General features: G+C 39.6%; 2 protein-coding genes across 2 annotated transcripts in view; both read left to right on the top strand.

Moving 5' to 3' along the window:
* The first annotated feature begins 5,922 nt into the window (after positions 1-5,922).
* Positions 5,923-8,340, top strand: LOC140469252 (volume-regulated anion channel subunit LRRC8D-like). The gene has a single exon (XM_072565589.1). The coding sequence runs from the start codon at positions 5,923-5,925 to the stop codon at positions 8,338-8,340; it is 2,418 nt and encodes an 805-aa protein (XP_072421690.1).
* Positions 8,341-10,856: 2,516 nt separating this feature from the next.
* The window catches only part of phyhd1 (phytanoyl-CoA dioxygenase domain containing 1), a 32,063-nt gene continuing 30,696 nt past the window's right edge, over positions 10,857-12,223 (top strand). The window contains exons 1-2 of the mRNA XM_072565604.1: positions 10,857-11,023; positions 11,262-11,331. Of these exons, the coding sequence (XP_072421705.1) occupies positions 11,305-11,331 (27 nt within the window). The 5' untranslated portion in view covers positions 10,857-11,023; positions 11,262-11,304. The remainder of the gene's footprint in view (positions 11,024-11,261; positions 11,332-12,223) is intronic.

Raw genomic sequence — 12,223 nt, 5'->3', positions numbered from 1 at the left:
ACTGGACTAACACCTGGAATGGGTATTGTCTTGTAAGGAAATGTGAATGAGTAAATTAGTAAGTTCAGAGTAAGAGTAACAAGTGAAAATCCTGAGGGGTCTTGACAGGTTGGAAGTGGAGAGAGTTTTTATTTCCCCTTTTAAAGAGTTCAGAACTCAGGGTCACTTAAAAAAATCAGAAGTTGCCTATTTAAAACAGAGATGAGACAAAATCTTTTATTTCAGTGAGTTATGAATTTTTGGAACTCCCCTGAAAAATTGTTGGAAGCAGAGTCCTTAAATATTTTTAAGGGCGTAAAGTAGTTAAGATTCTAGTTGAGTAAGCAGTGAAAAGTTATCATGATAATTAGGAGTTGAGGCTACAGTAAGGTCAGCTGTGATTTTGTTGAATGGCAGGCAGGATCATAGGGCTGAATGACCTGCTGTTGTTCCAAGTTCATACCTCTCTCTACATCTACCCTGTCAAGACCCCTCAGGATTTTCATTTGTTATCCTTACTCTGAACTTAATAATTTACTGATTAATATTTTCTTACAAGACAATATCCATTCCAGGTTTCAGTTCAGTACACCTTTGCTAAACTTCATCCAATGAATTTGCATCCCTAAATAAGGTGATTAATACTGTGCCTAGTACTCCAGTGATCTGTATAAAAACATAGCCTCCTGACTCCAATATTCAATTCCCTTACTATATAGAATGACAGTTTATTAGGTTTCCTAATTACTTGCCGCACCTGCATTGTAATCTTTTGCAATTCACAAATGTGAACACCCAATCCCTCAGCATCTCAGAGCTGTACAAATACTTACCATTTGGATAATATGTTTCTTTCATATTTCCCCTACTAAAATAGACAATTTCACATATTCCCACATTATACTCTATTTGCACATCTTTCCCTAGGAAAAAAAGGTACTGATTACTACACATATACTACAAAAGCAAAATACTGCTGATTCTGAAAATCTGAAATAAACACAGAAAATGTTGAAAACGCTGAACAGGTCCGGTATGTATGTTTGTAATTTCTTTGATCAAATGATGTATGTGTGACTGGATAGGCTAGCATTTATTGTCAATCCTAACTGTCCTTGAGAAGATGGTGATCAATTGCCTCCTTGAACCACTGGGTGTAGGGACATGCATAACACTACTAAGAAGGGTATTCCAGAATTTTGATCCAGTTACTTTAAAGAATGGTGATATATTTCTAAGGAGAAAGTGAGATTGCAGATGCTGGAGATCAGAGTCGAAAAGTGTGGTGCTGGAAAAGCAAAGCAAGTCAGGCAGCATCCAAGGAGCAGGAGAATCGACATTTCTGAGGAAAAGTCCCTCTGATGAAGGGCCTGATGCTGCCTGACCTGCTGTGCTTTTCCAGTGCCACACTTTTTGACTGATATATTTCCAAGGCAGGATAGTGTGTAGGTTGGATGGAACTTGCACTTTGTACAATGCTATGAGCTTTGATCTGTGATTTAGTTATCTGCAGTATGCTCTGTTGGTTAGTAGTGGGACATGGATCCACTGTGGCATTTTAAAATAAGACAACCAGCAAAGTCTTCAAGCTTTGAATTCTGAAATACACTTGCTTTTTGGTTACATAAACTAATATTTCAAATAATTTGGATGTGAGTTTAAGAGGTATAGTTAGTAAGTTTGCAGATGACACCAAAATTGGAAGTGTAGAGGACAGCGAAGAAGGTTACCTCAGATTACAACAGGATCTGGACTGGATGAGCCAATGGGCTGAGAAGTGGCAGATGGAGTTTAATTCAGATAAATGCGAGGTGCTGTATTTTGGGAAAGCAAATCTTAGCAGGACTTGTACACTTAATGATAAAGTCCTAGGAAGTGTTGCTGAACAAAGAGACCTTGGAGTGCAGGTTCATAGCTCCTTGAAAGTGGAGTCGCAGGTCGATAGGATAGTGAAGAAGGCGTTTGGTATGCTGTCTTTTATTGGTCAGAGTATTGAGTACAGGGGTTGGGAGGTACTGTTGCGGCTGTACGGGACATTGGTTAGGCCACTTTTGGAATATTGTGTGCAATTCTTGTCTCCTTCCTATTGGAAAGATGTTGTGAAACTTGAAAGGGTTCAGAAAAGATTTACAAGTATGTTGGCAGGGTTGGAGGATTTGAGCTATAGGGAGAGGCTGAACAGGCTAGGGCTGTTTTTCCTGGAGCGTCGGAGGCTGAGGGTGACACAATAGAGGTTTATAAAATCGTGAGGGGCATGGATAGGGTGTAGACAAGGTCTTTTCCCTGGGGTGAGGGAGTCCAGAAACTAGAGGGCATAAAAAGAGGGTGAGAGGGGAAAGGTGTAAAAAAGACCTAAGCGGCAACTTTTCACGCAAAGGTTGGTGCGCATGTGGAATGGACTGCCAGAGTATGTGGTGGAGCCTGGTACAACTGCAACATTTAAAAGGCATCTGGATGGGTATATGAATAGGAAGGATTTGGAGAGATATGGGATGGGTTTTGGCAGGTGGGACTAGATTGGGTTGGGATATCTGCTCAGCATGATGAGTTGCTGTACATCTCTATGACTCTAAATAAACACTAAAGCCTGTGGTATTTTGTTAAACTAATAGCAGAGTTCCCCTGTCATAGCTTCCTGTTTTCCTGGGTGTACAACAATATTAGCATCTTTACCTCTCTGTCCATTTTTGATCCTGATTTACTATTAATCAAATGCTTTCCACAAAGAAGTAGTCCAAATAAGGAAATCTATCTGATCATAGCTACTCCTACGAATCATAATCAGTCCTATGAAGCTCTTAAATATTTCTTGCTTCAGATGACATCCAACAATAAATGACTGTTTGTCTCTCTTACCAGTGACTAGGAGAAAGTGAGGACTACAGATGCTGGAGATCAGAGTGGAGAATGTGGCACTGGGAAAGCACAGCCAGTCAGGCAGTTTCTGAGGAGCAGGAAAATCAATGTTTTGGGCATAAACACTTCATCAGAAATGTGGGGGTGGAAGGGCTCTGAGAGATAAATACGAGGGTGAGGATGGGACTGGAGGGAAGGTATCTGGGAAGGCGATAGGTGCAGGTTGGGGGTGCTAGGTCAGAGCAGAGGGTGGAGCAGATAGGTGGGAAGGAAGATGGACAGGTAGGACAGTTCAAGAGGGTGGTGCAACCTATCCGCTCTACCCTCACCTCCAACCTATCAACATTACCCTCAACCTGCATCTACCTATCACCTTCCCAAATACCTTGCCCCCCAGCCCCATCCCCAACCCTAACCCTAACCCTATTTATCTCTCAGCCCCCTTTCCCCCATTCTCCACATTCCTGATGAAGAGCTTATGCCTGAAACATTGATTCTCGGATGCTGCCTGACCTGCTGTGCATTTCCAGCACCACACTTTTCGTCGTTTACCAGTCACCCATGTTTTGAACCATTAAATAAAATAACAAAATATATCAGTTGGTTAATGACGCTAGGGTATCTGCAATGTGAAATTCAAGTCAGTCCTAAACTCAAAGATCAGACGACAACCAGCTTAGTGATAGTTATTGCCTATCAGTTTTTGATGTCAAAGTCTGAATTTTTTTTATTATCCATTCACATAATGGGGGGGCATCGCTGGCTTGGCCAGCAATATGGATTTTTAAAAATTGGAATATTGAAAACAATCAAAAGTTCAAAAGTCAACATATCAATAGAAACATTCTAAATCTGTTTGTGAGAACATCATCCTTCTTTCTGAGGTAGATATCAGTCAAGTTCCAAAACAGTCTAAACATATCTTATTCACTTTGTAACTTCAAGTTAACTTGTATTGTTTTTTTTTAAACCAAAATGGTTAAATTCTGATGTTTATTGAAAAAGCTAGCTTCAGTATTTTCACTTAATCCAGTCCAAAGTCCTATCCTGAGTAAGTAAAAATATGTGCTACAATGCCTTCCTCCAGCACTGCATAAACTCTCTGTGTTTTCAATATGTGGATATACTGACAAAACTTGACCTGCTCTTGGGAAATAAGGCAGAGCAAGTGATTGAGATGTCAGTGGGGGAGCACTTTAGGGCAAGTGATCATAACTACTTTAAAACTGATAGAATTATGAAAAGGAATAGATCTAATCTAAAAGTTCACGTTTGAAATTGGAGTAAGGCCAAAGTTGATGGTAGTAGACAGGAAATTTCAAAAGTTGATTGGGGGAGGCTGTTTGCAGGTGGATTGACAGTTGGAAACTGGGAAGCCTTTAAAAGTGAGATAACGTGAGTTCAGAGACAGTATGTTCCTGTTAGTGTGAAGGACAAGGTTGGTAGGTGTAGGGAATGCTGGATGACTAGAGAAATTAATGCTCTGGTCATGTAAAAGAAGTAAGCATATATCAGATATAGATACCTGCGATTAAGTGAATCCCTAGGGACTATAATGGCAGTAGGAGTATACTTAAGAGGGAAATCAGGAGGCGAAAAGTTGTAACGAGATAGCTTTGGCAGATAGGTTGAGAATTCAAAGAGATTCTACACGTATCATTAAGGGCAAAAGAGTAACTAGGGAGAGAATAGGGTCTTTAAAGATCAGCATGGCCGTCTATGTGTAGAACCATAGGAGATGAGGATGTTGATAATGGAGGATCCACCAATACTAATACTAATGCCTGTGAATGTCAACAGGAGATATAGATAGGGTTTTCTTTTTAATGTCATTTGTGTGGTGATTCCATTACTTGTCACTTGTCAACTAAAGCTAGCCCTTGCTGAATGCAGATGTGAACTGCTTCAATATCTGGATTTCTAAATCATGCAGAACATTCCTGATCTTAGGTCTGACGAAATATTATTGATGAAGCAGTTGAAGATGATTAGGCCTACTTGAGGAACTCCTGCAGAGATATCTTTGGACTGAGATGATTAGAACCATTTTCTTCAGTGCTAGATATGAATCCAACTAGTAGAGATTTTCCTCTGATTTCCATTGTTCTCAATTTTCCAGGACTCATTCTAGGTGTCATATTTATTCAAATGCTGCCTTGATATTAAGGGCAGTCATTCTCGATTCACCTCTGGTATTCAGTTATTTTGTTCATATTTGGACCAATGCTTGTCAACTCAAATAAAGACCTCTGGAACTGGGTGACCTGGTTGTATCTAAACAGAACATTGACGAGCAAGTTGTTGCAAGATAGGTGCCAGTTGTTGATGATCCCTTCCATCAATTTTTTGATGATTGAGAGTGGATTGATAGAGCAGTAATAGTTTGAATCAGATTTGTTCTACTTTTTGTAGATAGCACATACATGGGAATTTTCACATGTTTAGTCCCATGTTGTAGCTTCAACAGGTATGTATCTAATTTTTAGCGGTATTTAATGCTGCTCCTGATATTCTATCCCAATGTTCACATTGAATGAAGGATAGACCCTTTTAAAGTTTTAGGTTACAATTTATATCCAAATATTTATTTGTTTGATCTGAGACTTTAATTATTCAGGCAACAGGAGATTACATGACACAGCAACTCAGGAAACTTCACTTAAGTTATGAATAATACTTGTCAAAGTAGGTCAAGGTATACTACAATTCTTCTACTGGTATATTACAATTCTTGTTTCTCAGTTTGCCTTTGTGATAGTGTTAACATTCAGTAATTCCATGATTCTCATGATGATTGGCTTTTTAATTCCAGATTTATTAAGTCATTGCATTTAATTTAAAATGACGGAATTTTAAGTTGTGTCTCTGAGCCTCCATTTTGTAGTCATAGAATCATACAACATAGAAACAGACCCTTCGGTCCGAACAGTCCATGCCAACTATAATGTCGAACTAAACTAGTCCCACCTGTATTAGCAATTTTATTATTACTAGTCCAGTAATATCATCACAATGCTACCCTTTACCTAAATGTTTATAAAATGTATGTTTCAAATATTGCTTGAAGTTTTTGTGTTTCTTTCAGGTATGTTTTCTTTCAGTGATGTTTCAATTTTGGAAGACAAGCAACCAGCCTACCGGGTCTTCAAACCTTGGTGGGACACTTTTATGGATTATCTGACGATTATCATGTTATTCTTGGCTATCTTTGGCTGTAGTATTCAACTTTACATGGATGAGACTTTCTGTTTGCCACACCTCAGTGAGAATGATGAAGCCAAACAAAACACACAAGATGAGACAAGTTCAATTTTGCAAAATACTCCAGAAGCAGATGATATTAGTGCCAATCCAGATGAGCATACAAAATCCAGTCCATCTATTTCTATTCACAATGGAAGGGTTACAAAATTGTACATTTGGCAGTACTGGTATGTCAATCAAATGTGTTACAGTCAAATTCCCTGGTTTACCAGGTTCTTCTCTTATCTAATTTTATTCCATACAGTTGTCCTGATTATCTGCAGTAACTTCTGCTTCACATATCCTAAAACAAGTTCCAAATTGCAACAATTTCTTGACATCCTTCAAAAGTGTTTTCAGTCACCTTGGACAACCAAAGCACTATCCACAGCAGTCTGTGTAGATTCCAGAGAACAGGAAGAAATGGTAACATCACAGAAACCCAGTGAAAATGACAAGGATGAAATCAGTATTAAAGGGGATTCCTCTCTTGCTAAAATTCCCACACGTATTCACTCAAATGTTTCAGTATCTGCCTCAACCCTGGACAAAAAGGACGCAGAGCAAGCCAAAGCTTTGTTTGAGAAAGTAAGGAAATTTAGACTTCATGTTGAAGAGAAAGACACAATTTATAAATTATATGCTGGACAAACGTTATTCAAAACAATACATTGTTTAATTATCATTGGATACTTTCCAGCCTATATCTATGTAGTAGACTTTAATAACCTGTGTGAACCCAATGCACTAAAGTTGGTTTATTACAAGGCTTTTGATTGTACCTATAGCACTGCCCGTTTTGTTAGTAAAATGGCCCTCTTGTATCTAGGTTTAGTGATTATTTATTGGATCCTCTGCATCCACACAATATGTTGGGTTTTCAGAAATCCTTTGAGAAGTTACTCCTTTGAGAAAAAAGTTGAAAGCCAGTTCAGTGACATCCCAGAGGTATCAAACGACTTTGCCTTCTTGTTGCATTTGATTGATCAATATGACACTCTATACTCCAAACGTCTCACAGTCTTCCTCTCAGAAGTGAGTGAGCAAAAATTAAAATTATTAAGTTTAAATAATGATTGGACGGTGGAGAAGGTGAAGCAAAATGTCACAAAAACAAAGAAAGACCAGTATGAGTTGTATCTTTTCATGCTATCAGGAATTCCTGAGTCTGTCTATGAAGTTACAGAATTACAGGTGTTAAGGCTTGAACTTTGTAGTAATGTTAAAATATCCAACAAAATAACCCAGCTGGAGCATTTGGAGGAAATCTGGCTCTCACACTGTGTGACTGAAGTTACACCATCTGCTTTGATGTGGCTGAAATATCAAATAAAGAAGTTGGGAGTTAAATATGTGAGTCGGGATGAAATCCCTGATTGGATCTACAAACTGATTGAGCTCAAAGAGTTGTATCTCACTGGAAAGCTAGCAATTGAGAAAAAAGCTGTGGAACTGGAACCCATGAAGGGGCTTCGCTCTCTGAGAGTTCTGTACCTAAAAACAAGTCTCTCTAAAATACCCTCCACCATCATCGATGTTGCATTACATCTGCTGAAACTTTGCATTCATAATGATAAGACCAAGATCTCAAGTCTGAGTATCTTAAAGAAAATGGTCAATCTTACCCAAATTGAACTTCACAACTGTGAACTGGATAAAATCCCAACTGCCACATATGCCTTATCCAATCTTCAAGTTTTGGATCTTAAAGGTAACAATCTTACCAAAATTGAGGATGTTTCCAATTTACAATATTTGCAAAAGTTATCGTGTTTGAAATTCTGGTTCAATATGATCAAGACTATTCCTGCAACTATTAATTTAATTAAGGAGCTTGAGTATCTTTACTTAAATAACAACCATATTGAGGTTTTACCAAAAGTCCTTTTCACGATTGATAAACTGCGTTACTTGGATTTACACAGCAACAATATTTCTGTGCTTCCAAATGATGTTGGGAATCTCAAAAACCTATACAATTTGGATTTGGGGAACAATAAAATAGAAACTGTACCAGATCAGCTTTTCAAATGTAACAAGCTCATGACTCTGAAGCTGAGCAACAACTTAATCTCGAGCATAAGTGGGAAGATCTCAAAGCTCAGCCAATTATCTCAGCTGGAACTTCAAGGAAACTACATGGAAAAACTCCCAGTGGAAATAGGACAATGCCCAATGTTGAAGTTAAGTGGACTTGTGATAGAGCCGCATGTTATTGAGTCACTTCCTTTAGAAGTAAGAGAAAAGATGGGTGGTAGTTAGAACAAGAAGCACCAGATATTGGTAGGTTAGTTCCAAAGAAGTTGTTACCTCATGAGTAAAGATTCTGGATATATGAAAAAAAATCAACTAATTAGAGCTAAATCCAGCTTTTGTATCATAGAAAGAAAGATTTTGAATAAAACATACACCTCTCATTCAGCCTAGTATTTTTACATGTTAAAGATTAACCTTTGTTGGTTAGGCTTACACTGAGACTTACACCGGCCCCTAAGTGGCATCAACACTATCTACCATTTGTCAAACCCAAGCCTGACTGCTATCCAAATCCTGTTGTTGATTGGTACTGGTTAGCTAATTATTACAGGAGTAGTAAATGGAGCTGAACTACTTGTCAGGAAACAGACATTCTGACCTTGTGATAGAATAAAAATCACTCATGAAGGCCATAGCCATCATTATCTTTTCACTCTTTGCCTTCAAATGTGTTTTTCCAATACGATTAATGGTTGATATAGGATGTATGTTTGAATTTTCAATTTTCCACCACAGTGGAACTATGATCAATTGTACAACGTACTGCCACTTTGAGGCCAACATAAACCAACAATCAAGTCTCTAAATTGCTGATCTGCTCTAGTTACTTGTTATTGTATCATGGCAAGTGTACGATAAATTGCACACATTACAGTTACATTTATTTGAACTAAAAATACTTCCCGCATGGTTCCCAGGATTGTTCAGAGTTATAGAGTCATAGAGATGTACAGCATGGAAACATACCCTTTGGTCCAACCTCTCCATGCCAACCAGATATCCCAAACGAATCTAGTCCCACCTACCAGCATCCAGCCCATATCCCTCCAGACCCTTCCTATTCATATACCCATCCAAATGCAATTGTACCAGCCTCCACCACTTCCTCTGGCAGCTCATTCCATACATGCACCATCCTCTGTGTGAAAAAGTTACCCCTTAGGTCTCTTTTATATCTTTCCCTTCTCACCCTAAACCTATGCCCTCTAGTTCTGGACTCCCCGACCCCAGGGAAAAGACTTTGTCTATTTATCCTATCCATGCCCCTCATGATTTTTTAAACCTCTGACGATCCAGGGACAACGCTCCAGGGACAACAGCCCCAGCCTGTTTACCCTGTGTCTATAGCTCTAATCCTCCAACCCTGCCAACATCCTTGTAAATCTTTTCTGAACCCTTTCAAGTTTCACAACATCTTTCCATTAGGAAGGAGACCAGAACTGCACACAATATTCCAACAATGGCCTAACCAATGTCGTGTACAGCCGCAACATGACCTCCCACCTCCTGTACTCTATACTCTGACCAATAAAAGAAAGCATACCAAATGCCTTCTTCACTATCCTATCTACCTGTGACTCCACTTTCAAGGAGCTATGAACCTGCACTCCAAGGTTTCTTTGTACAGCAACATTCCCTCGGACCTTACCATTAAGTGTATAAATCCTGCTAAGATTTGCTTTCCCAAAATGCAGCACCTCGCATTTATCTGAATTAAACTCCATCTGCCACTTCTCAGCTCATCGGCCCATCTGGTCCAGATCCTGTTGTAATCTGAGGTAACCCTCTTTGCTGTCCACTACACCTCCAATTTTGGTGGTCATCTGCAAACTTACTAACTGTACCTCTTACGCTCGCATCCAAATAATTTATATAAATGATGAAAAGTAGTGGACCCAGCACTGATGCTTGTGGCACTCCACTGGTCACAGGCCTCCAGTCTGAAAAACAACCCTCCAAATGAGTACTTCTCCCTGTATTCCATGAGATCTAACCTGTCTCCCATGGGGAACCTTGTATATTAAATACACCCAAAAAAAAAGCCAGATCTTTAGGAATGGAGTGAGATGATTCCACCTGTTGGCAAAGAGGGATAGATATTCCACAAACGCACTTGACGTCAGTTATTCATTTTAATTCCGAAATTGCTGAATGATTGTTAACGAGAGGTATTAAAAGAAATAAGACAAAAAGCGGGCCCACAAGAAGTGACCTACTCCTATCCTTATAGAAGACAATATTTCAATCGTCGTCTGGACAAAGTTCTCCTGTTCCTGGGCCTTTAGTTTGCACTGTTTCCCAATGCCGTAATGCTCCAAGATCACTACCGTCAGATTGTGTTTTTGGCAGCAGCTTGTTCACTGTTCGTATTCGTACGCCATCTTCAGGCAGCAACAGATACATGGTTGTCCTGTTAGAAGCTGGGGGCGTAGAATTAAGTCAAAGTAACTTTTCAAAAGTTTCTTATCCAGTATTCGCAAACGACTGACCTCAATTAATGACCAATCAGCTTGGATTATTTTTCTCTCCGTTCAATGTGTAGCCTTTCTTTTGGTTCAGCATGGTAAATAGAACCCCAGTTTAAATACTTGTTTCGGCATCACACCACTACAGCTGTGTCGTGTTAATCTTTACACAAACATACAATCCCTTTGAAGGACATTGGTTAAAGCCAACAGCAGTTTAATCCTCTTGCTCAGCGTGATCTGGACTGAGTGTTGCAGATTGGCCCATTCCAAAGTCCAGGATTAAATGCTGAGGGAGGCACTAAAGCTTGGGGTAGCTGTCACCAAGGCTCAGTGGGGAGAGACCACTGTCTGAGATCTTCCTGCTGAAGTGAAATGGGGGATCCGTTCAGTTTTCGAACTCTCCCGATGCCTTAAATATATGTGAATATAATCTTGTACAAGTGAGTAATGCCTGTGATGTATTCGTTGGATACATACTCTAACGTTTGTTCCTTCATATGCTACTGTGTAAGGACAGAACTGCTTCAGAGACTATGTTCAATTTTTTTTCTGAATGAAATATAGTTTTGGAATAAAAAGTGATGTGGCAGAAAGTTTGTAAGAGTGACGTGCCAACTCCTTGCGGGGGGTGGAGTGGGTAAGCCGAACTTTACCCTTTTCACCTTTTCTCTTTCTCAGTTTGGCTGCTCTGCTCCTGGAAGCGAACCGATTGGAAATAAACATGGGCAGCGTCGACCTCAGTGCAGCGGTGAGTGACATTCTGCCCGTCAAAAAGGGATTCGCCAACTTTAGAAAGTGCCTGGGAAGACCGTTTCACCTTCACGCTTTATTTTTGCATTGTTACCAGAAAATGTTTCAATGCCGCGGCTCGGACAGTGTGGCATATAACGCGAAGCTGGGAAACCACAATAATATGACAAGATTTCAAGCAGATTTCAGGACGATGTTGGGAAAGGTCATCTTTCCAAAAAGTGATCTGATGCTGTCAGACTGAATATTTTCGTGTTTTGGAGTCACTAGACCCCCCGAGACGTTAACTCTGCGTTCTCTCCGCAGATGCAGACAGACCTGCTGAGCTTTTCCAGCAATATTTTCAGAACTTTTTTCTTTGTATTTCAGATTCCCAGCATGATCAGTGGTTTGCTTTTCTGTTACCATCACATTATGAAATGTATCACATTGAATCCACATTTGTTCTGGAGTTAAATTAAATTCTAACAGATTAATTTTACGTTATTCTAGATTCAAACGATACAGTTAGATTGAGAGCACAGAATTTAGTTCCCATTTTATACGGGACTGCATCACAAATCGTAACGTTAGTTGTGGTTTACAACCACCTTCAACCAGATGTGCTGAATGGATCTATTTTTTTCATTCTCCTGAGCTCATAGAACCAGGTCTTGAGTCAATTCAATTCACTCCACTGATAAAGAGCTGAAGGCGTTAGACATTGCAAAGGCAATGAACCCTGACGAAGTTCCAACAAAAGTACTGAAGGAACTGTGCTCCGGAACAAGCTGTACAGCTAGCTAAACTGTCCCAGAACAGTTACACCCAGCAATGTGGCATCACACCAGCATTGTGAATAGTTGCTCAGAAATGTCCTGTCCAATTCAAATAGGACAACTTCAACCTGG

The sequence above is a fragment of the Chiloscyllium punctatum genome, chromosome 49, assembly GCF_047496795.1.
Source record: "Chiloscyllium punctatum isolate Juve2018m chromosome 49, sChiPun1.3, whole genome shotgun sequence".
In the NCBI taxonomy this organism is placed as follows: Eukaryota; Metazoa; Chordata; class Chondrichthyes; order Orectolobiformes; family Hemiscylliidae; genus Chiloscyllium; species Chiloscyllium punctatum.
This window is presented reverse-complemented; position numbering and strand designations above follow the sequence as displayed.

Excerpts from the sequence above, each read along its gene's own strand:
- LOC140469252 (XM_072565589.1), top strand. The coding sequence starts at position 5,923 with ATGTTTTCTTTCAGTGATGTTTCAATTTTGGAAGACAAGCAACCAGCC.